The 22,201-nt window shown below is 45.8% G+C and overlaps 11 protein-coding genes across 11 annotated transcripts; 4 read left to right on the top strand and 7 right to left on the bottom strand.

The window, feature by feature from the left end:
• Nucleotides 1-410: 410 nt before the first annotated feature.
• N7469_006366 (putative PP-loop ATPase superfamily protein) lies at nucleotides 411-1,637 on the bottom strand (the record flags this gene model as incomplete). The annotated part of the gene is made up of 1 exon (XM_056645284.1): nucleotides 411-1,637. One exon carries the CDS (start codon nucleotides 1,635-1,637, stop codon nucleotides 411-413), a length of 1,227 nt encoding a protein of 408 aa, XP_056500522.1.
• Nucleotides 1,638-2,005: 368 nt separating this feature from the next.
• N7469_006365 (Male sterility NAD-binding) lies at nucleotides 2,006-3,401 on the bottom strand (the record flags this gene model as incomplete). The annotated part of the gene is made up of 2 exons (XM_056645283.1): nucleotides 2,006-3,200; nucleotides 3,265-3,401. 2 exons carry the CDS (start codon nucleotides 3,399-3,401, stop codon nucleotides 2,006-2,008), a joined length of 1,332 nt encoding a protein of 443 aa, XP_056500521.1.
• A 1,086-nt stretch (nucleotides 3,402-4,487) lies between these two features.
• N7469_006364 (uncharacterized protein) lies at nucleotides 4,488-5,579 on the bottom strand (the record flags this gene model as incomplete). The annotated part of the gene is made up of 1 exon (XM_056645282.1): nucleotides 4,488-5,579. The coding sequence occupies one exon, from the start codon at nucleotides 5,577-5,579 to the stop codon at nucleotides 4,488-4,490; it is 1,092 nt and encodes a 363-aa protein (XP_056500520.1).
• Nucleotides 5,580-6,445: 866 nt separating this feature from the next.
• N7469_006363 (uncharacterized protein) lies at nucleotides 6,446-8,266 on the bottom strand (the record flags this gene model as incomplete). The annotated part of the gene is made up of 4 exons (XM_056645281.1): nucleotides 6,446-6,694; nucleotides 6,767-6,871; nucleotides 6,924-8,125; nucleotides 8,197-8,266. The coding sequence occupies 4 exons, from the start codon at nucleotides 8,264-8,266 to the stop codon at nucleotides 6,446-6,448; spliced, it is 1,626 nt and encodes a 541-aa protein (XP_056500519.1).
• A 1,390-nt stretch (nucleotides 8,267-9,656) lies between these two features.
• N7469_006362 (ketopantoate reductase family protein) lies at nucleotides 9,657-10,742 on the top strand (the record flags this gene model as incomplete). The annotated part of the gene is made up of 2 exons (XM_056645280.1): nucleotides 9,657-9,864; nucleotides 9,916-10,742. The coding sequence occupies 2 exons, from the start codon at nucleotides 9,657-9,659 to the stop codon at nucleotides 10,740-10,742; spliced, it is 1,035 nt and encodes a 344-aa protein (XP_056500518.1).
• A 358-nt stretch (nucleotides 10,743-11,100) lies between these two features.
• Nucleotides 11,101-12,162, top strand: N7469_006361 (amidohydrolase family protein; the record flags this gene model as incomplete). Its single annotated transcript, XM_056645279.1, has 2 exons — nucleotides 11,101-11,211; nucleotides 11,269-12,162. 2 exons carry the CDS (start codon nucleotides 11,101-11,103, stop codon nucleotides 12,160-12,162), a joined length of 1,005 nt encoding a protein of 334 aa, XP_056500517.1.
• A 755-nt stretch (nucleotides 12,163-12,917) lies between these two features.
• On the top strand, nucleotides 12,918-13,748 carry N7469_006360 (HpcH/HpaI aldolase family protein; the record flags this gene model as incomplete). Its single annotated transcript, XM_056645278.1, has 1 exon — nucleotides 12,918-13,748. The coding sequence occupies one exon, from the start codon at nucleotides 12,918-12,920 to the stop codon at nucleotides 13,746-13,748; it is 831 nt and encodes a 276-aa protein (XP_056500516.1).
• A 38-nt stretch (nucleotides 13,749-13,786) lies between these two features.
• N7469_006359 (Zn(II)2Cys6 transcription factor) lies at nucleotides 13,787-16,311 on the bottom strand (the record flags this gene model as incomplete). The annotated part of the gene is made up of 6 exons (XM_056645277.1): nucleotides 13,787-14,963; nucleotides 15,200-15,493; nucleotides 15,555-15,707; nucleotides 15,760-15,966; nucleotides 16,043-16,137; nucleotides 16,204-16,311. 6 exons carry the CDS (start codon nucleotides 16,309-16,311, stop codon nucleotides 13,787-13,789), a joined length of 2,034 nt encoding a protein of 677 aa, XP_056500515.1.
• A 346-nt stretch (nucleotides 16,312-16,657) lies between these two features.
• Nucleotides 16,658-18,315, bottom strand: N7469_006358 (uncharacterized protein; the record flags this gene model as incomplete). Its single annotated transcript, XM_056645276.1, has 2 exons — nucleotides 16,658-17,818; nucleotides 17,920-18,315. 2 exons carry the CDS (start codon nucleotides 18,313-18,315, stop codon nucleotides 16,658-16,660), a joined length of 1,557 nt encoding a protein of 518 aa, XP_056500514.1.
• Nucleotides 18,316-18,896: 581 nt separating this feature from the next.
• Nucleotides 18,897-19,769, bottom strand: N7469_006357 (uncharacterized protein; the record flags this gene model as incomplete). The annotated part of the gene is made up of 1 exon (XM_056645275.1): nucleotides 18,897-19,769. The coding sequence occupies one exon, from the start codon at nucleotides 19,767-19,769 to the stop codon at nucleotides 18,897-18,899; it is 873 nt and encodes a 290-aa protein (XP_056500513.1).
• A 98-nt stretch (nucleotides 19,770-19,867) lies between these two features.
• Nucleotides 19,868-21,407, top strand: N7469_006356 (fungal specific transcription factor domain-containing protein; the record flags this gene model as incomplete). The annotated part of the gene is made up of 3 exons (XM_056645274.1): nucleotides 19,868-20,152; nucleotides 20,444-21,252; nucleotides 21,326-21,407. The coding sequence occupies 3 exons, from the start codon at nucleotides 19,868-19,870 to the stop codon at nucleotides 21,405-21,407; spliced, it is 1,176 nt and encodes a 391-aa protein (XP_056500512.1).
• Between the last annotated feature and the right edge of the window lie 794 nt (nucleotides 21,408-22,201).

Below are 22,201 nucleotides of genomic sequence, written 5' to 3'. Positions count from 1 at the left end.
AATTGTATACTATTTCATATCAATTTTGTACACAAATTTTAGACACCGAGGCATTGGGTATGTCCATATCTTATTTTGCTGATGTTCCTGCTTGGTCTGTTGTCGGTTATGCAGATATGCTTGTTTAATGCGAACTGGCGAAGACCTTTTTAAACCAGTCGCAGGCCATAGTAAGTTCGGGCGATCTAGTCGCTGGTAAAGAGCTTGCCCTGATGTAGTTTCCACGGGGCACTTCCATTTTATGAGAGCCTCTCCTGTTGGACATCAAGCTCTGCCCATTCAGAACGAGGTTTTCAAAGCCAGAAGCTCTAGCGCCGCTCTTGATTTGTGTACTGTGCTTCCTATTTGGACCGGAAGAGAATGGGGCTGAAGGAGAGCATTTTTCGAATGCATCAGTCTCGGCATATATTTCAGCTGTTGGTCAACTGAGTGCGTTCCATCTGGCGCATCAATGTCGAACTTCCTTCCTCATCTTCTACACCTACTTCGATGGCGGTCTTAGGCCGGTTGCGATTCAGCCCCTCCAGCAGAGTGCATGCCTTGCAAACCTTCTGGCTAGAAATATAGCCGCATCGTTCACAATGACCCAAAGTCTGGCTCTTAATGGGCTTGAAATGTTTGGCACCATTATTTTGGGGAAGACGGATCTCCGTCTCGTTGGATTGGGCAGCCTCATTCTCGGTCAACTGTTTTTCCATGGCTGCCATTTCGCCACCACTCGATCGACCATTTTGGCTGCCGCATCCACCGGCAGATTCTTCCTCCACTGCAGCGGTCGAACTGGCAGATTTCCCATTCTGCGTTGTGTCTCGTGGAACAAGAGCGGCCATGTCCTCGCCACTCTTGACAATATCCAAAATGGAGCTAGGGCGTATCTTCTCGAGATCTTTGACCAGTGTACGAGCGCTTCCACGGAATGCCTCAGGTGAGTAGATACATTCGGTGGTGAAGTAATCGAGTTGGCGATGGTGGGCGTAAAGCACGATTTCCTTTTCGTATGCGTACTTCAACGGTTTGCTTCGCTTGATATCCGAACCACCAGAGGCAGTCACAATACTCGTTCCACGGGATAGACGAGGCAGATCACCACGAAGCAAATTCATCATGACAGTCTCAGCAACATCGTCTGCATTATGTCCCGTAACAACGTGTTGAATATTCAAACGAGCCGATCCTCGATCAAGCGCTTGTCGTCTAAAGACACCGCAATATGTGCAATTTCCCTTCTTACCAATCTGCTCAACAACCTGATCCATAGTCCATCCGTATAGTTCACCATATCCCACGATTGTCAACGGCATATCATACTGCTGAGCATTGCGCTTCACCGTCTCCAAACTATCATCACGGTACCCACGAATACCCTCATCGATGGAAAGTAGACATAAATCCAGTCCATAATTATACCTCTCGTTCAAAGTTTTCAATACTGCCGCAAGAACAGTACTATCTTTACCACCGCTGGCTCCGATCGCGACTCGCTCGCCGGGATAAAAGAGTTTCGCGCCGGTGATCGTTTCGTGTACTTCGGTTTCGAAAATTTCGATAAAACATGCTCGACATAACTTGTGCCTATTCTTCGGTCGAATTATAACAGCGCGCGCCTCCTTACAGTTGAAACACGCCGTTGGGGCCATGGTGAGTGGTGTATGTATTGGTTTGTTGGAAAAGTTGGCTGGTTTGGAGGGGCAAAAAAAAAGGAATTTCGGTTCCCCGCGATGTGGCCCGTGCGTCTGCATTTTATACTTTGCGGCGTATCAGATTGTCGCTTTTACATTTCTACAAGATTTGCGATAATAATACAAGATTGTTGGATTGTTATTTAATTTATCTCCATGCTGAATGTATGATAATAAATAGGAAAACAGACTTATTCAAAATTCAGTTGGCCGTTTACACATTTGTACTGGCTGGCACCAGGGCATACATTTCTTGATGCTTCAAATTCTTCATTCGACTCACATACAATCTTACCTCAAAAACTCCTTTTTTTCATGATCTCGGTTCATTTCTCACTAACGACTGCCCTAGAAGTATGCGGCTTTCCCTTCCGTAGTAGAATTCCGACCGCACATGCAGGTAATCTGCTCTTTTTGGCCATCTGTCGAGCAAGATGATGAATATGATGTCTTCGATGGATCAATGAATACGGCTTCGATCGATCCGCATAGAGTCTAAGGTCATCTTGATTGAGCTTTTCAGCAACGATATCGGTTTTTTCCTCCGAAAATGCAAATGAGGTTCCGATGATTTTCAAACTTTTCGCAACGTGATGCAGATTGGATGAATGCCAGTCCTCTGATATCCATACAGGCTTGACATTCCAAGGCCAACGTCGTTCTTTCTTGAATGCTTCCCACCAATCCTCAATACGCAGTCTTCCTTTCTCCCCGCTGACTGCATGGACACATCCACTTGAACCAAGAGCTACGTGCACCAGAAGCCGTTCAGCGACAACATCCACGGGAACTTCATCAATGGTTGCTTCTTTGTCGGGGTTCTCGCATCTCGTGGCTAGATTTATCTTTCTCCCTGGATGTAATGCATAAGCCGCCGCGCAGGCCGTTGATGGAGTAGAATATGAAGTCGTGAAGCCGTGATATGGAAATTGGTCGGCGGGTCCAACAACAGAAGGTCGGATGATGAGAATCTTGTCCGATGCATTTTTCAATGCGGCTTTATTGAGAACGAGCCGCTCTGTCAGATGTTTAGCATAGGCATATGGCCATGGGAAGTCATGGCTTTCATATTCTTCCGTAGTGCCGGTTTTTTGTAGCTCTCGATATACATTCGGTGCTGTTTCCAGAGGATTCTCATCCTCACGACCAAGGGAATATATTCGTTCTTCCACAGCAACATCTGATGATTTACTTGTCGTCCATAGATGCGCGTTCACATAAGCTGTTGACAGAAAGACGAATTTTTCCAAGTTCGCGAACTTCAGCGCATACTGAACGAGGCATATTGTGGGTGCAATAACAGTATAATCCAATTCACGGAGGGAATTGTTCAGCGTTATAGAGGATGCAGCGTGGATGAAAATCTGAACCTTGCGTTTCAACATTTGAAGGATTTCATCGGTAAGATCCATGGTTGCAGTGTCTCCCAGTTCGCCATCAAGAATCGTCATGCGTTTGCTCTGTATTAAAACTTCAGCGACTGGAGCGGTTAGCATCTCGCTCCATTTCGTTTTTGCTCTCCTATAGGTATGGGTAGATCAGTAAAATGTCACTTAATCAGTATTTTTGCACACGCATGACTGACTCATATCCACCTCGACAGAGTACATAAATATGCTCTGGGGCTGCTTGACTTAAGAGCCGGTAGAGTAGCGTTGTCCCAATAAACCCCGTCCCTCCGGTGACAAAAAGAATCTTTCCATCATAATACTTCCATATCATGATGATTGCTAATAATGGACGAGACTGGTATACTTCAAAATATCTGATATCAAATTTAGAAACCCGGAAGTCGGGACTGGCAAATATGCATGAATCAGGGACCCATTCAGACAGACGATCATGGTGCAGCTTTCGACGCAATATATAGCCAAGGAGCTTATACCCATACCAAGATACTCAAATGTGCTTGTTGAAGATACCGGAGCTCGTTCGAACCATTGACAAGCCCTAGAACTGGCCACATGCAGATTTCTGCAGCTAAGGTGAGGGGGGTCCATGTTTGTGTAACCTGCATGGCAAGGTCCACCCCTGCAGTGTGAACCATTCTCAGCCAATAACTTCATCCAAAAACTTGTTTTCCAGTAGCAAATGGGTAACTGATTGCCTCTACGCATTGACAGAGGTTTCTGGCGTGTGAGAGCCAGACATATTAATGCTGGAACTTCGCTCAGAGCCCGAGTTTTCGGTCGTGTTCGGTTGTGCGAGGTGCTACGACCGCTTTGCAGTGAGATTCTATTGATTACGAGAATGACATTGATGATCTGCCTTGCAAGCAAGATAATTGAAAGCTTCACATGGTTCGCGCTGTCCACGAAGCTGTTTCAACCACCTCAAGTGTTCACCGCTTCATGCAAGTCAACAGCCCTGATAAGCAAGCCCCGGTATTTCTATCACCGGTAGTAGATTCTAATTGGGACCAATACGTCGGCGTTTAGCGTTGATGGATGCTACGGATAAAACGATAGGGCAAAAAGTGGTGCTATCACTGAACCCGCACGTTCTCGAAAGCCAAAGGAAATGGCGTGAGTAGATCTACTTCCGATTTAGGTCTTGAGTGCATACGTGGGTGGAATCCGATCCACACATCTTTTAACGTTTGAGATGGGCAGATGCCCCGAGGGTGGGGAACTAAGATTTTGTGTTTCACCATATTCTTGAGTATAGTAGATTCAGTCGAATCAGTATTGTTAGCCCATAGGGTTTGGCTATGGTGCTCTGATTGTTCACTCGTGATAGTTTATCAAAAATGTGATAATAGACTCTAGATGGTCTAGAGCGTACGAAAAAAGGGTCCGAGAGCCACAATCATTTGCAAGCTGTTCCTAATGACACGTACTGGCTAATTTCAAACCAGTGAAAATGACGCCTACTGTCTCTAACCGCCCAAACGGACTTCAATGTAGTCTGGAACTTGAGGCGCGACACTTTGGAGAAGGTGATAATATCCTGGCTCTTTTCGAGTGCGATATTTTGGGCATGGGGATCCATGATCTCGAAACACGCAGCAAGATATGCGAGCATCGTGCACGGAACAGAACGCCGGGTGAATTGAAGCGCCGTATCGAACTCTGATATGATCGCCCAAGATAGAACAGAAGCCTCTCGATCTTGTTCTCCGAAGGGGTAGCGTAAACGGTGGATAATAAGCAGGGCTGCTAAGCGGAATATCTTCGCCTGAGAGAGCATACTCACGACTTCAGTTTGTGTATATTGATCAAGAAAGCCCAATGGAGGTGAAGGCTGCCACTGATCTACTGCGGTCCGTATGGTATCTAGATGGCTCGCTATTTTCACAACTGTTGCTATGGAGGCTTGTTTGAGAGATTGCGCAGCCGAACAGATGTCGTAAAAGTGTGTAAATATCGACGAACTAACACCAAGATAACGATCAACCACACGATGTCGTCTGCTGGGATCGATTCTTATACTGGGAATCTCTGATCGAAGCAGACAATCAAAGAGTTCAGTGCTCACCAAGCACATCCAGTAATCAACTATAGTGGATTCCATCGCATAAACATTTTGTATTTGCGGTCTCACAAGATTCAAAGTATGATGCGAAATCAAAAGTGGTTGGCCATCAGCTACATGCATTGCAAATGTTACCATTGCGACACCGAGGAACAAGGCCGTGGCAAGGTCTTGTTCGTTGAGTATTTTGAATGACCGAAGTGATGAAACCGCGAGAGCAGCACGTTTGTGGCCGATTTCTGCGCTGGCCTTTGCATATTCATCATTCCCTTCTCCGAGGAGGACTGCCGCGCAGGCGACAGTAGCGTGCTTGAGTGCTCGACTAGGTCCGATGAAGCTCCGTATGAAAGCTACGTGATGAGATTCATGAAAGCTTGAGCCAACAAGGAATTTGTCGAGTGGTGAGGGAGACAGGGTGTCCTTCATTAGGGTCAGAAAATGTCGTTCCCATTCATCGAGTGTAGGAAATAATGCTGAATTGGTCGCCAACCCTCCATCATATGGACTCGGCAAAGAGAGTATCTCCCGAGGTGATGATATATAACCGTTACGGGTCTTCAAACATAGGTATGTCGAACTAGGAAGGGTATAGGACAGCTTCTGCAGACTTCGTGGTTTCCGGCCTGTTTAAATGGCTTGTCTTCTAGTTACACAAGTTAGCTGTAGCCGCGAACATCGTTCACAGGCGGAATTTATGTCGGGTCGTCGGCATTTCTCCTTCAGACTATGACACTGGTCACAAGCTCGCTTTGCAGGACTGTTATCTGCCATCGTGGATCCGCAGAGACGTTGTGTCAATGGTGGCGCTTGAGAGCATCGCGTTACTCGGGCGCTCTATATCACTGAAATCATAGGCATCACAATTCATTCCATCAACGTGTCTATTGTAGAAGAAATACCTTTGTCAATGACAATATGGAGATTGAAGAGCAGACTGCCAATGGATAATTGAGTCGTTCTGGATAATAGAGTGCCACTCAAACGAGAGAGCTTCCTACTAGGGATTGCAATAGGATCAATCCATGACAGGAAGTAGTACTGATGGGTTTCGTGTTGAATGCGGAGAAAGAAAGGCTCGACGATAAGCCTCGCATGGACCTGACTGTTTCGTGCAAGTGGCTGGGCTATACCCAATGCAGTTTAGGGACGAGATAAGCCATTTGCGGGGAAGAAAACGATACAAAGTCTACAGTTGGCCGGTTCATGTGGTCTCAGAAGTAATGACAAGGTAAGCAAGTTGAATTCGACTCGATATGTTTCTTGTTCCGGAAGAAATAATATTAAGTTGACATCTAGACTATCCGGTGGCTGACATGAGTAGCTGCCAATCTCTTGTAGCTTGGCGAGGTTCTGAGTCTTGCTTGCTTTCCCCAGATAAGGAGAGGCACTGGGATCAGGTAGACCAGGAAAGCAACAACTGCGCAGATTACATGGAGGTTCTGTAGGCCCATGCCGTCCGCCCATGGTGTCAGAACGAAAAGAACAATCACGGAAATGATGTTTCTCATGAATATAACGCCGACTAGAGCATCTCCGATAACCTATGTTCCACGTCTGCGTTAGTAAAAATCATCGAAGAAACCCCTTGATAGAAAAAGACAGCGAAAACATACATCCTGATAGCAGTCCATGAGGTATGACAGCGAAATGCCACTTATGGCGGCCAGCGTAAAACCATAAACACCAAAACCCACAGCAAGAAGAGCCCAGTGGACACCCTATCGACATGTTAGTAAACGCATCGTTCCGGTAACAATGGAAACATCCTACATAAGCAAGTCCGAGCCCAAACATCAAGATTGATGCAGGTCCTAGTATAGCAACGGGAAGTGCAAGCCAGAGACGCATCTCGGGTTCATAAATACCGCCGTTTTTCTTCGACAACCAAAGAATGGACTTATCGCTCAAATAACCACCACAAGGGAAGCCCAGAACAGCCCCAACAAAAGGAGCAACATTCATTAAGCCGACTCCAATCGCATCGAAGTTGTAAGGGGGCAAGAGCATGTACGATGCTTGAAGAGAAGTCATAATTGCGAACCAAGCCAGCGTAGAACCATAGGTAATAGCGGCATATGTCACTGCTGGGTAAGTAAAAAGTGTCACAATTGGGTTGTAGAAGTGTGGCCAGAGAGACTCATCGGTCTTCGTGATCAAGGCCATTCTCTGCCAATAGGTTTTAGGTTTGATCTCGGAATTTGTTGTCACCTGGGCTGTTCCAGGATCTGAGACTGCTCTTTTCATGTCATTCACGGCATTGCTCTCCTTGCCATCTTCAGTAGTAGCTGTCTTGCTATCCTGTGGTGCTGAGATGACATTTTGGCCGTCGAGAACGGGTACGAACTTTGACTCCTCGAAGAGGAAGATGACACAGACCAAAGTGATTCCAAAGAAAATAACACACCACCACCACATCCATCGCCATCCCTGGGATTCAACAATATACCCCGATGCGACAGGACCTAGGAACGCACCTGCAGACTGAAAGATCACGAACCAGCCGTTCATGGTAGCATGCTGATGCACGAAGAACATGTCGGCCACAGTGATCTGAACGACAATTTCACTGATCGCACCACCTAACCCCGAGATCAAATTCGCACCAATGAAGTTGCCGACTGTATATGTTTGGGCCTGCCAAACACATGAAGCAAATTGAAGGGCCGAACTAAAGATATAGATAGGTCGTCGACCGTACTTGTGGACAAGAGGAATGAAGAAAAAGCATCCAATAGCCAGTCCTCCATAGTTAACAGCAGCACCAGCGTTGAGAATATCGACGGAGAAACCGAGTTCAGACTCCATTGGACCCCATGCAGTGAAACCGATATCGAGCTGAACGAAAGTCCAAAGAACGAAGAAACTGACCAGCGTAAAGTTGAGGGCTTTACGCGCCGTTGACCAATTAAGGGGGTCATTCGGGTCGGCAGTGGGAGTAGGAAATAGAACCAGCTGGTCTCTGGTACGGTGGACTGAGATGAAAGTCAGTGTGAATTACGCCTAGAAGCCTGTAAAGCTGCTCAGAGGGACGTCTCTTGTATACCATCTTCTAGAAAGACTGTGCCTGGAGCCCAAAAGGCCTCATCATGATCGTGGTCATTCGTGTTCACCATGCCTGAGATCAAGCTGGAACAGATAAAGTAGAAAGAGAAATCGTCACTTGTATAGCGATTGGAACTTGGTTTTGATTCAGGAGGTGCAGATTATCTTAATTTAAGGCTGGCATCAGCAAGTACTTAAAGAACAAGCTTGATCTTCGGGGAGCCATCGGTGCGGAGAAGACCTGCCTGAGGTCCTACAATGTACTGGTGAAGTAAACCACGTTATCTCCTGTGGTGAAAGGACAAAGTGTGGGGAAACAAGCATCATGATAGCTTCCATCGAATCAGAATCCTTGAAAGAGGCCGGCTTGGCGAAGTTTGAAGGGCTTCGCTGATCGACTCCTCCCCCGCTTATCATTCGGCTGGATAGTAAATTTAGAGGGAGCATTTGGACCAATTACTGTTTACAAGCGGACTTTATCCCGCTACCTCCATATCGCTTGGATTTTGTAGCAATTTTTGCCCCTGAGAACTAAGAAAACTACTGCCTGCGTCATGACTAGAACTGACATCCCATAATGCATCGTTGACTTTTGGGCGGGGATAGATTGCCACGAGTCCAATAATGAACAAACTCAATCACTTGTCTGACTTTATCATCAAGTGAAATTAAAGATTAGCTGCCTATTCATCTCCTCAGTTTGGTGACAGATGCCTCACTCGCTCGGGCTTGCTAAACGATGAGCAAGGGCCAGTGCGCTCTAACATTCGGCAACTGTTTGTAGGGAATCATTCCTCAAGGGAGTTACTATACAACGGAATTTCATTTGTTGACCGGACCACTGGGATAGCTCAAGCCTTTGGAGTCTCGGGTGGAAGTATCTGCGATAAACTGGTACTAGTGATATGTAGTTGCATCTAGATTTCAATAGTATCTGGTGTCACGATCTAAACACTTTCTTGATATCTCAGTATCCAGATGAAATTCCATTACGGCCGAGGTTTAGAATTCAATCAACAGTAGTATTCCTGAAGTACAAACCCGCGATTTCTCCTTGTACCTAGTTTATATTCATAAGTAGCTCCCACCTGTCACAATAAATTTCACAAATTCTAGCGACAACATTTGTCACTAGCAGATGATAATTGCATTGGCCCTGTCCATCAAATACTAGCGCCTAGCAGAAACTGATCTATAGATCCTAGAATATATCAAGCCATCAGTACTGGCGTGGATTGGCAACCTACCACTAATTAGATCTTACTTCGAGTTGGATGGAAATTGTTGAGTTGATACTAGTTAACTATCCAAATGGACTTACATAATAATAATAGCAGCGGGCTTTGGTGCGGGGGAGAAGGAGATTTTCCTCGTCAATTTCTTAAGCATATCACTCAAGATCTAGAATTCCAGTCAAATTACATCAAGAACAACGAGTATTAGCAGTCAATTCAGGCAATCATGATCGATTCGAACCATCAACCAAAGCGCAGGGTTCTCGTAGTTGGCGCCGGTGGGGTCGGTACGATGGCATCTGTTGCACTTGAACGATCTGGTATGGCATGTGTAACTGCCGTACTCCGTTCGAACTATGAAACGGTGATGAAGCATGGATTTGATATAGAGTCTGTTGACCATGGGAAACTTTCGGGTTGGCGACCTACGAATTGTTAGCAAACTTCTCCCCATTCATTTTTGGGCTTGCTAATACAAAAGATAGTGGTCAATAAAGTTCCCACCACCAGTTCGGAAACTCCATTTGACTATGTCGTTGTAACGATGAAAACGATACCCGAAATCATGAATGTTGCAGAGATAATCGCGCCCAGTGTGACGCCTGGCCACACGGCCATTGTTTTGCTACAGAATGGGATTTACATCGAGCCTCCGATAATCAATGCATTTCCTAAAAACGCCGTTCTATCTGGTCCGAGTTATATCGGTGCCCATGAAAAGAATGGCCATGTCGTCCATGATGATCCTGACCGTTTTCACCTGGGCGTGTTCCATAATGACCGTCTGGATAAACAATACGAACGGCGAAAGCTGGAAGACTTCGCATCGGCGTATAACGGGAATGGTATCGAGCATGCTATAATTGTGGACGATATTATCCACTATCGGTGGAGAAAAGCGCTTTGGAATGGTATATTCAACACGATGTGCGCTATCACCCAACTCGACAATGCTGCCATACGACGATCTGGAGGTGAATATAGCCTGATTAGACCAGGTATGGCTGAAATGGCGGCAATCGCCGCAGCCGATGGCTACGATCTTGGAAAGGATATTGTGGAAGAAATGGTCAATGCAACGCCGATTGAGTTATCTTTTCGCCCAAGCATGCTTGTTGATGTTGATAAGGGAAACCCGGTGGAAATTGAAGTAATACTGGGAAATGCTCTGCGTGTGGCTCGAAAGAAAGGCGTGCAAACTCCCATATTAGACAACACATATCGATTCCTCAAACTTATTCAGACTCGATTGCTCGTGGCTCGTGGACATATTGATCAGCCAATTGATATCCCGACGACTGATTCCATATGAGCGGCTATGAATTATAATCAATTACTTGCATGTCTGAATTATAGAACGACCTTGCCCCGTCTGAATAAACTGAATCTATGGATTAGTATTGGTTGACGAATAGTGCGGATCATGATGAGTGTTTGGTTTGATTTCATTTGCGCCTACACCGGCAGAACATGCAAGGGGATAGGATAGACCCCGCCATCTCGTACACTTTCATGCATTGCTACCTATGAGATGCGGAGACGTGTCTGTCCACTGTGACGTCTCACAAGGGAGGATTTGCGGGAACTATTTTCTGCACCCACCACCTCCTCCGCAAATTCCTGTGGTAATTTTTCTTCATCCCTTCCGAATTATCTATAGCATGTCGCCAATGGAGAGAATCGATGTCCATGCGCATTGTGTGCCACCGGCTTATCGCGAATATTGTCTCCGTAATGATTTCGCTGGGAGGGGCCATCCCGATGGAATGCCAGCGATCCCGGTAGGTCGAGACCGAATAAAATAACCCTGTCTAAGTTGAGTTCTGACGGTTCTCAAGGAATGGAATGCAGAAACACACATCCAGATGATGAAAAGCTTGAACATCAGAAAAGCCGTATTGAGCATGTCGTCGCCTGGTACACATCTTACTCCTGGCAATAATGCAGAAGCGCGACGGTTGACGCGCCAAGTCAACGAGGATATCTCTAGAATCTGTGCTGAAAATAAGGAATACTTTTTATTCTTTGCTTCGTTGCCTCTCCCCGATGTGGATGGTTCATTAGCCGAGATCGACTACGCTCTTGACAATCTAGGTGCAATTGGGTTTCAAATCTTGACCAATTCCCATGGGGTATATCCAGGAGATGAGCGACTGCGACCAATTTTCGAGAAACTGAACAAACGGGCTACGATTGTCTTTTTTCATCCAACTAGCTGCAACATCCAAAATGCCAACAATGGCACTGTGGAGACTATAACCCCAATTCATGGGGTGCCCAGTCCAGTAATGGAGTTCATGTTTGACACAACGCGTGCTTTGACTAGCCTTATAACTTCCGGAACAATTTCTAGTTTCCCGCGAGTTACATATATCATTTGTCACTGTGGTGCTGCTTTTCCCCCTCTCGCCGCACGCATTGCTGAGTTCTCGGGGTTCCTGCTTGGGAAACAGGTCACAGAAGACGACATTAAGCAGCTTTTACAAAAGCACTGCTTCATAGATCTTGCAGGAGTTCCTTTTCCTGACCAGATACATGGTATGCTACGGTTGGTGGACTCATCAAGGCTTCTGTACGGCAGTGATTATCCGTACACCCCGGCCCCCCTTGCCAAGTCCCTCATGAAACGACTTGATGAAGGATTGGGAACCATATTTGCTGATGAGAAAAGAAGAAAAATTGTCTTTCAGAATGCTTATGATATGATATCCCCGAGGAAAAAGATTGACTGATGTGGCTTTTTTGCGCGGCCGGCACATGGAACTAATTAAATTCCAAAAGATGAGCCTGAAAATAATATTGGATTACAAAAGAAGAGAGGAAACAACTGATAGTCAGATGTAGACAATGGAAAACTTGTGTACTCATAACATCAATTTACTATAATATTTCCAAAAGCTCTTCTGTCATACATTGGAAATCAGCTTGGCTTTTCTTTCTGCCAACCGGTAGCTAGTTCGTTGGAATTGTGGCTCCGAATGGCCTAGCATGGATCCCGCAACCACAATTGAGATTCAGAACAAGCCCCTGCTATGCCCACATGGCAGAACTAGAATGCGGGGGAAATTTTCTGATGACAAGAGGTAGTTAAAAAGCCTCCAGAATGCGAGCAAGCTGAGGGGTGTTAAACTTACATTCGGTACTTTACATTCAAGCCCGACTGGCATAGTGACTCAACATGATGACCTCTAATCGTTTAGCCGGAGAAACCGGTAGAAGAGAAAGATCAAGTCCCGAGTGAAATTGTGATATCGGCAAGTTACTTTCAAGTGGTTTTTTCGGAGCTCCGAAGTCGTCAAAGTCAGCGATGGCTGTCGGATAATTCCCGTCAGCATCGGGGAAAATCCGCCACATTCTACAATGTCATATAACAATAAATAGAACACCTTGATTTACGCTAGATTATTCTTGGGGTTCCTGATTTCATTATTAAAATCCGAGATATTACATTGTACCATCTTAGCTCTTTCAAGCCTTTTCAACCATCATGGGTTCTATTGGAGAATCACCTCTTACCGTTTCGAATCCATTTCGTACGAGAATCTTGAACGGTCAAATCACCCCGCTCTTATCTATCAAACATGTTACTGGCAATGAGATCGCGATGATGGCTAAGATGGCCGGTTTCCACGCTGTATTTATCGACATGGAACACTCCGCTTTGGACATGCGTTCCGTGGCCCAACTCATCCTCGCATGCAACTACGTTGGCGTTGCTCCTGTGGTCCGATCACCATCCAAGTCTCATTGGCATGTCAGCCGTATTTTAGATGCTGGTGCGGCGGCAGTTGTCATTCCTCATATCGAAAACATTCAAGAAGTCAAGGACCTCGTACATCATGCCAAGTATGCTCCTCTGGGTGCACGAGGATGTACAAATAACCAACCCTTATTCAACTTCCAACACGTTCCGACTCTCAAGCAGAACGAGGCTTTGAATGCCCAAACGATGTTGATCCCTATGATCGAAACTCCCGGTGCCGTTGATCTGGCAGAAGAAATTTTCGCCGTGGATGGTGTCGATGGTGTTCTGGTTGGCTCAAATGATTTGTGCACTGATCTGGGGATCCCAGGAAAGTATGATGATCCCCTCTACTTGAATGCGGTTACCAAGATCATCAACGCTGCCAACAAGCACGGAAAGCCTGTTGGAATTGGTGGTATCGGAGGGCGACTTGACTTACTTGAGAGATGGTTCTCAATGGGTGCAACCTGGTCACTTAGCGCGGCAGACGGCGCAATTCTCCAGAATGGAATGAAGCAGGTTATTAAAAACTATGGGGAAATCAGCGAGCGAGTTGAGAAGCCTAGGAATTAGTGTTTTGCAATTATAATTGTATTATTGAGAATAAAGCTCTACATATGATAGTGTACATCAAAGGGGTTCTCTAAGTACAAACTTGCTGGCGGGTCGCCGCAAGCATATTCACTTAGACCTGCTTCCATATCCCATAATGCGTCATCTCCGAAAATGTCTAAAGACAGAATCGAGCCTTCAGAGACGGAAGCACGTGTGTGTATTTGCGTGGCACTATTGGTCATCGACATCACGTCCAGCTCACCCTGTAGAAATTGTGAATCATAGGACGGATGCGTAGAGTGAAACGAAGATGTGGGAGCTGTGAGAACTGGCGCTTGATAAGCGCTTAACAGAGGTTCACTTGAGACTTCAGAGTCCTGCTGCTGTAAGATTGATTCTGCTGTTCGAGAATCAGGCTGTGATTGGGACGGGAAATTGATTGTAGACGTGTATTTCCGTACGACGTGTGCCCTTAGGGCCTCATATACTGCGAGATAGTGCTTGGCGTCAGGGAGCTCTTCAACTATCTGCTTTAATGCATCCTCGCAAGCCCTGACACTCTGAGTCCCGGTGAGAACCGTTTCGAGGTCAAAGTCTTTCACCACAGACAGACAATACATGACCGATAGACCAGCAGTGAAGAGCATTTGAAAGTAGCTTCTTGTGAATGTAATTTTCCTGTCTCGAAAAAGCCGACAAAAAATTGAAATTGCGTCAACTGCGCTGCGAAGGCATAGCGATAGAAGATCCCTAGGCGGGGAGTTGTTTCTTTTCGGGACAAGATCGATAGCCTTTCTGATAAGCAAAAGCTGTTCTCTCAGATAAAGAAGCTGATGCCATTCTTGCATCTCATACAAGCAGCGCGGATGGTCAAAGACAGGAGAAGAGCAACGCCATTGTCGGAGCTGATCAAGCAGAAAATCCAACTTGGAATAAATTAGCCCCCGCGCCATGATATTCTTTCCTGCATGAGAATCAATTGCTTTCCCTCCAAATTCGGCATGGATCTGGGAAGTGATCTGCCTGAGTCTGAGGCAAGCTAAGAGTACAGACATTTCTGTGTTTCGGGTCTTGGGGGGAGAGGTAATAGAGGATGCGGTACAGTATGAATCCAAATCTGGGAAGGATCCGGATCTTTCTGCCGCTTCGATCTCTTCATCGTCTGCATCTGCTGGAAAGCCAACTTGGATTGTTGTGTCTGGTATAGCAAAAGGGCGATCCAGGGTAATGGAGCTGTATCTATCAATCATATAGCACTCCCAGAAGACCCTTCGTTGAAGCTGTTCATGTAAGAGACCGACACGAGATTTTGAATGAGAACATCGATGGAGACTTTGTTCTATGCACATCCTCATGCATAATCTAGTAATTTCCCAGATTGAGGTTCCTGGAAATAGGATGCTTGTAAGTTTGATGAGATTATAGACATGGAACGAGTTGAAATACCGATGTGATAATATATCGCAAACCTCCCGATCAACAGAAGATCCTGAATAGACTCGAGCCCTCTTGCAAGGAAGCTGTCATCCAGGTATTTCATGGCAGAGACATAGTATCCGTATGGGTGATGCAGAGTAGCCCCATTGCGATAAGAAATGACAGATCCAATAGCAAGAATCATGAAGGTGCGGTATAAATCATGAGAATCCTTGGACGCTAGGTTCATGTCTGAAGAGCCTTCTGCTTCCGAGAAGACTCTGGCATAGAGTTTCTCGAGGTCGCTTCGTAGAAAGAAGGGTCGTTGGATGTGGGATCCATTGACGCTGGATGTTGTCAGACTTGCAGGCAAACTCTTTGAAGGACCATGGATATATAGCCACTTACTATCTATTGAAGATATCTCTTGCCTCTTGGGCCGAGGGTAAAGCGTTTGGCTTGACGCCAGTACCGACAGGGCCAGAGCCTCGTGATAAATTCCGGAGGAGGGTTGGGTCATGTTCGCGCCAGGCAGAGTCTGCAAAGAGATGTCTCATAAAGCTATTGAATCAAAATTAGGAAATTCAAACCCAGGTAAAGGAAACGGATTCACCTGATACCACCACCCTCAACAAAACTGGGTGATTGTCTTTTTCTCTTAGACAAAGAGATGGCTCTTCGAGAGCCGTCGGAATCCAAATATTCCGGAATTGGTGCATCCCTGCTTGCTGGGGGCGGAGTGCTTGGAGAGTTGAACGATCGTGATGCTTCGAGTTCAGCTTCCAGGTCTCTGATTTCCTGCTCTAGGTTCCCAATGTATCTAGAAATCCACTCAGCATCCTAGGCTTTGACAGGGAGAAAAAAAAAAAGGAAACGAGAGCTCGGATAATACATACTCTCTGGCAATAGGCTCGCTATCCTCTACTGCTAGAGTCATGCATTCTTCGCCGTGTTTGACACACAGCGAGCATTTTGGCCTGTTGTTGTCGCACTACCTGCCTGTTAGATCGTAGCCAGGTAGGATTAAAACAGACCCGAGGAGATAGGGATCCTATACCTTTGCTTTCCTTCCATGACAGAAGCGACATGCAGGTAATTTTGGTAATGGATTGTGGTATGTCTCGTCAAATTGAGATATGTCACCGGTAGGCGAACGAGCTGCCATTGTGACAAATTATGCAGATGATTAAGTGAAAGTGCGGCCTTAATTTTCATCCATGAAGATTCGGAGTAGTAGAAATCACATTTTCGAAATACAAATCGGACTCCAGAAGATCGAAACCCTCGCACAACATGAGCACAAGATATTTGATGATGAAAAGAAGAAGCCCGGGGTCCGGGTGATGCTTTACAACAATGTCATGTGATGGGTTACAAACAGTACAAATATATCCTAATCGGGTACTATATAGAGTAGATCAATTTCCACTTTTGGCTACTAGTTTAGGGGCATACGACAGCATATTTGTATGTTATGGAATTGACTACGTATAGTAGCTGCTTTGGAGCTTTTAGATAATATATCTAAAGTTGTTCCGAACGGCCATTCGTGCCTCGTCATCCAGATGGGACATGAAAATCGGGTCTTCCGCATTACCCTCAGACACTATGGAATCGAACTTCGCATTTTTACGGCGTAGCAAGAATCGTAAAGTGAGAATGCAGGATAATCCCAGCACTTGAAATGCTAGCAAGCAGCCCCAGGATTGGCGATACATTGGCTCGTACTGATCAAGCCAGAAGTAATTGGCAAATAGTGAGGCTATGTTCGCACATGTGTTGGCTAAGCCAATTGCTACGGCTCGCTTGATGGGCGGTTGAGTAATTGTTGATGATAGCCAGGCATACGTGGTCGAGTAAACACCAAAAGTGCCACAGCAAACAAGGAAAGTGAAACCATATCGAGCCCATAGAGGACCTGTCACGGCAATGAGAAGTATTGTGCCAACAATTGCAAGGCATTGAGATGATCCCGCTGGAATTGAGCGAATCTGTTTTCGGTCCGCAAACCAAGCCCAGGAGAGAGCCCAAAAAAAGGCGACAAGGTACGGCGGCGAAGTTAGAAGAAGCACTATGGTATTGTTCTTGAAACCAAGCTGTTGGATCAGGGTAGGGAAGAAGTGTGAGTATGAAATTGATGCCGTTGTCGACATCTGCATACACGCAAAAATCCATGTTCGGATATCCTTAGCTGCCCAAATTATACCACGTAGCAAAGGAACCTCTTCGGCGTCAAGTAGAGAATCACTTCCAGCATCAACTGCCAAGCGACCCTGGGCGATTATTTTTTCAGCATCACTCAGCCACTTTGTTGTACCAGGAAAATCAGGCAGCACGAAAAGTGCGATTGTCCCAAGTACAACGGTGGCAAGCCCTTCAAGGATAAACAGCCAACGCCACGCTTCTAAGTTGGCAACGCCACCCATACCACTGAGAATCCCGGCTGAGATCAAACCGGCAAAGGCATTCGAGAGGAGAATGCCACAGATCAGAAGAGCCATCCGGACTCCGATTTCACATTTTGTGTACCAACAGCTTAGGAAATACACAGCTCCAGGGAAAAAAGGGGCTTCCACAAATCCGAGAAAAAAGCGAACCATCAGCAGTCCAGGCGTGTTGTGGACCGCGGATGTGCAACCGCTTACTATAGCCCACAGGATGATACAGCAAGGCTATAGAAATCTCGTTAGCGACCATTCGGAACCCAAGCCAAAGGAAAGCGACAAGGACTAGAGGATGAAGTACTACACTAGTGTGGTGGGTTGATACTTACAAGGAAAATAGATGGTCGCAATTTTGTCATGAGAATCGTTGCAGGGAGCTGCATTAGGATATATCCAGCAGAGAATATAGATATTGCAGTTTGATATTCTGCACCTTTGAGACCAGTATCCTCTTCTAGTCCATAGATTCGAGCTTGAGTGATTGAATTGCGGTCAAGGTAATTGAACAAGTAAATGAGCACAATCAGTGGAAGAATCCGAGTGTCGATTTTTCGTAGAAGCTGCTTTTCAACCTGGCGACGAAAGTCTGGGTCATATGATAGAAAGGTATTCATCACATCATTTGAGCGAGTCTCTTGAGAGTTCTCAACCCATATATCTTTGGATGCTGATTTGCCATCTCGATCGTCTGAAGTCGCTACTGGCAAGGCCTCTGTGTTGGCCATGGCAGGTAGGGACTTGGTGATTGAAATAACGCCGTCTCAGGTCACTAGTAAGGAAATGACAAGAAGAGTAAAGGTAAAATATCAATAGATCCATTGGCATATAGTAGTTCGACGTTGTCTTTTATATGCCGTCGAAGGAAGTCGTTTCTTCCCCAGACTCCAACCCTCCTCATTTTTCTCCGCAAGCTTGACCCGTCGGGGAATTACCGACAGCCAATCAACACATTGCCGACACCCCTAAGCCGTGCCCCCCGCGGAGCTCCAAAGGCTTCATCTCTTTAGCTTTGCCTTGCCATGTCGAGGGCAAAAGTAAAATTTAATTAATGTGGCATAAACCAACTTGTGAAATGCCATTACCCTACATGACCCATTTTCTTCGATTTTTTTTTTCACATTTTGTCCTGTCTTCGTTTCTTTTTCTTTTTTCTCGCTTATAGATTGCATTCCTATTATTACGTATAAAAGCAGTCGCTGGGTTTCAGTATACACAATTACAACTAAAATAGTAGCATGGAATAGTTATCATTGAATTCATATCACGTGATATCTACCATTTTTTCCAAGTATACGTCAAACTTTTTCTAATTAACAAAAGCCCGCTTGGGATTATCAACCAGCATTGCCGTAAATTGCTCTTCTGAGAGCCAGCTCTGAATAGTAAGAAGCTCTTTCTTAGCATCCACCGCTTCTGGTATCGGTGGTGCATCATTACCCTGATAGGAACTATTTACATGGGGCCAGTCACTTCCCCAGAGCAACGAAGCAGGTGCACAGGTGGCAAGCTTTTGGATAATGGCCTTCATCTTTGAGATTGATTTGTCACGTCGATAGAGCGATGAGATCTTGACATGTGTGTTGCGGCGTTGGAGTAATGTGATAAAGTCTTCGAAGTTAGGACTTTCAATAAGCTCAGGCGATGAGCAACCAACATGGTCGATTATAACTGGTAATTGAAGTGCCCCGGGGTCCTCACACAAAAACGATTTCAGCAATAGCCAGGTTGTGAAAGGTAACTGTGCTGAGATTCCCCAGCCCAGTCTCTGAGCAGCATAAGAACAAGCAAACGTTTTGATTGTGTTCTTCAGATCTGATATGTCGTTGAAATCACTACCCAACGTCCCATGAATCCGCACATATCGGACTCCAAGTTCATGGAGAGTGTCTAACTTTGCATTTGTCAAAGTGTCCCAGTCTTCATTCAGGGAAATGATCCCGCGTACAAATATTTCAGGGTACTCAGTCCGGATACGGTCGAGGTGGCCAATGAGTGCAGAGTGTCCATCTTCAACTGAAGCTTGAACAAGCACAATATTTTTGGCGATTGAATTCTTCACCAACTCTTCCAAAGGGGCCGGTAAAGGCGTGTATAACCGGGTGGTTTTGAAGGGATAACGCACGGGGTCTAGACAATGGATGTGGGTATCCCACATATTATCACAGATGATATCGTCCATCTGGGAGAAGCTTGACCTGCTTTGGAATTTGGTTGGCTTCTCGCGGCTAGATTTTAGCGAGGTACCATCATATAAATCAACATTCAACATTCAAGCTCATGTTAGCCGAAAGGCAAACTTTTCCTTCTGTTGAACAACGCCAAGATATTTTGACGTCGGACATTCTCCGCCGTGCAACCCCCGCCTTTCTCTCCTCCACAACAACCCCAATGCTGCAGCATAATGCGTCGGGAAAGAGACAATGCTGGGATAGACTCCCCAGCCACCCCAAGGCAACGCGGCAAGGCATGCGAAAGATGCTGGAAGCGCAAACAGAAGGTATGAAATCCCTCACGGGCCCCACCACGATGTCTCGGGCATTTCCTGCCGTCCCTTGCCTCATCGTTTGTGATTAACGGCTGTGTAGTGCGATAGAAACCTCCCTGCATGTTCAGCCTGTAAAAACGTGGGCCAAGAGTGTACTACTCGGAGATTTGATGTTGAACCAATCACAAACGCTGGTGGGAATTTGTCTCACAGTGTTGTCCCTAGGTAAGATCTACAGCTACCTAGTCCCTCTATTTTTTGTGACCATGGCTACTAAGATAAAACTCACCTTATAAAGTTATGTGAACACATTGAAGAAAAAGCGTGAAAGTCTGCAGAAACAGCTCCGTCACAAGCGGCCACGTCAGGCTGATGCCTCCAACGCAGAGCAACTTGAGACCGCTCCGGTTCAATCTTCGGAAAAGGCTGGCCACGAGAAAGAACAAGAGACCACAGAGCATACAGTTGAAGCTGCAATGGGTGAAATTGGTTTTTTGTCACGTAGCGCTATGGCAGAACCGCGCAATGAACGGGATGAGGACCCTCAGGAGCTTGCGACTGGGCGAATGCTACGGGCAGCTCTCGCTATCACAGGAGCTAATCCAATCGAGTCACGAATTGATGCTCTTCAGCAGGTCGTTGGGGGCATGGCGGATCAATCCTTCTCGCTGAAACGGCCTCTAGTTACGCCATTTGTGTCTCGTTTTCTCGACACGGAAGGCATACGCTTTCTGCACATCAACTCTACTCATCTTTGGGAAGACGTGGAGGAATTTTTTTCGGAACCTGGATCCTCGCATAGCCGAGTATTTAAAGCAAGTCCTGCTCGACTTTTCAACTTCTATCTAGCTATAGCTACGGGTATGCTGGTCTCTCCGCAATCGGCGAGCCTTCAAGGCTTAGCTTGCAGTATTCACGCTGCTGCAGTGAGACTTTTCAGCACAATAGCACAATCTGAAAACAATGCCAACATACTAAGCTGCATGATATCGATGGTTTTGTTTTCTATGCATAGCCCTCTTGGAGGCTCAACGTGGCATTTGGTTGGACTGGCAATGAAGAAGGCAATCGCGTTTGGATTTCACAAAGCTTCGAAACAAAATGCGGGCATTTCCGAGTACCCAGAGACTCTTATTGCAGAATATCATATATTTTGGGATCTGTATACTCTGGATCGGTATGTTGATTTATTCCATGAACCCTCGCCAATGTTGGGCCTTGGCAGAAGCCAAAAGCTGACATGTAATTAGAAACATTAGCGCTATAATGGACCGCCCTTTTGGTATCGAAGATGATGATATCACGGTTCCGGTGAGTTCCAGCGTATACTGATTAATACCGTTTGAATATTCTAACTCCTTGAAAGCCACCAGATGAGTATCTGAGCAGCCCATCTGATGAACACCGCTTGGCTCTTCGGACTGTAATGCATGCCAGACTCATATCTGGCATAAGAAATTGCCCTTCAGAAAGCTTGGTGTTCCACTATAACAACTTCGCTGATTGGAGAGATATTGCATGCGAGCATGCGTACAGAATTCCAGCGGTTCACACCTTGCAGTTAAAGTGCAGAGCTATAGTGGAAATTTTAAAGACAAAAAGAGCAAACTCTACTAGTCAGAGTTTAATCTGCAGCCCTGCGACGATAGAAAGCGACTTTTTAGAAAGTTGTGTCGAGTACATACAAGAAGCTTATCGACAGTCCGAACTTGATAATTACATCGGAGGTACTATTGAAGCCTTCGATATTTTCGCTGCTGGAATTGTCATTCTTTGTCTCCGGGACAGGTTTCCTCAAATATGTCGAGATCAGCAAATTGTGAACAAATGTACTACGCTTCTAACACTGTTAGGTGAACGCTTCTCTGGGCTAAAGGGATTCCGGCGTACACTTTGGGATATCTCTAATGCGACCAGTATTGTGACGATACCGGGAAATCTGATCAATAATTTGCCGATAATTGTTCCCGATGGGCTGCGGTCATTAATTCAGGGTGTCCTGTGATACTATGTAGGACTGGGTCCCGATGTTGACCTGTCGGATATTTTCCGGCGGCCCAAATCCGATGCATCTTGGGACATCACAACTTCTTATTGAGTCATTGCTGAACTGTATCTTGAAGATA

The sequence above is a fragment of the Penicillium citrinum genome (genome assembly GCF_028827155.1).
Source record: "Penicillium citrinum strain IBT 23319 chromosome Unknown utg000005l:1.0-1900146.0:1.0-1900348.0, whole genome shotgun sequence".
Classification (NCBI taxonomy): domain Eukaryota; kingdom Fungi; phylum Ascomycota; class Eurotiomycetes; order Eurotiales; family Aspergillaceae; genus Penicillium; species Penicillium citrinum.
Note: the sequence above shows the minus strand (reverse complement) of the source record. Positions and strands in the feature narration are given on the sequence as shown.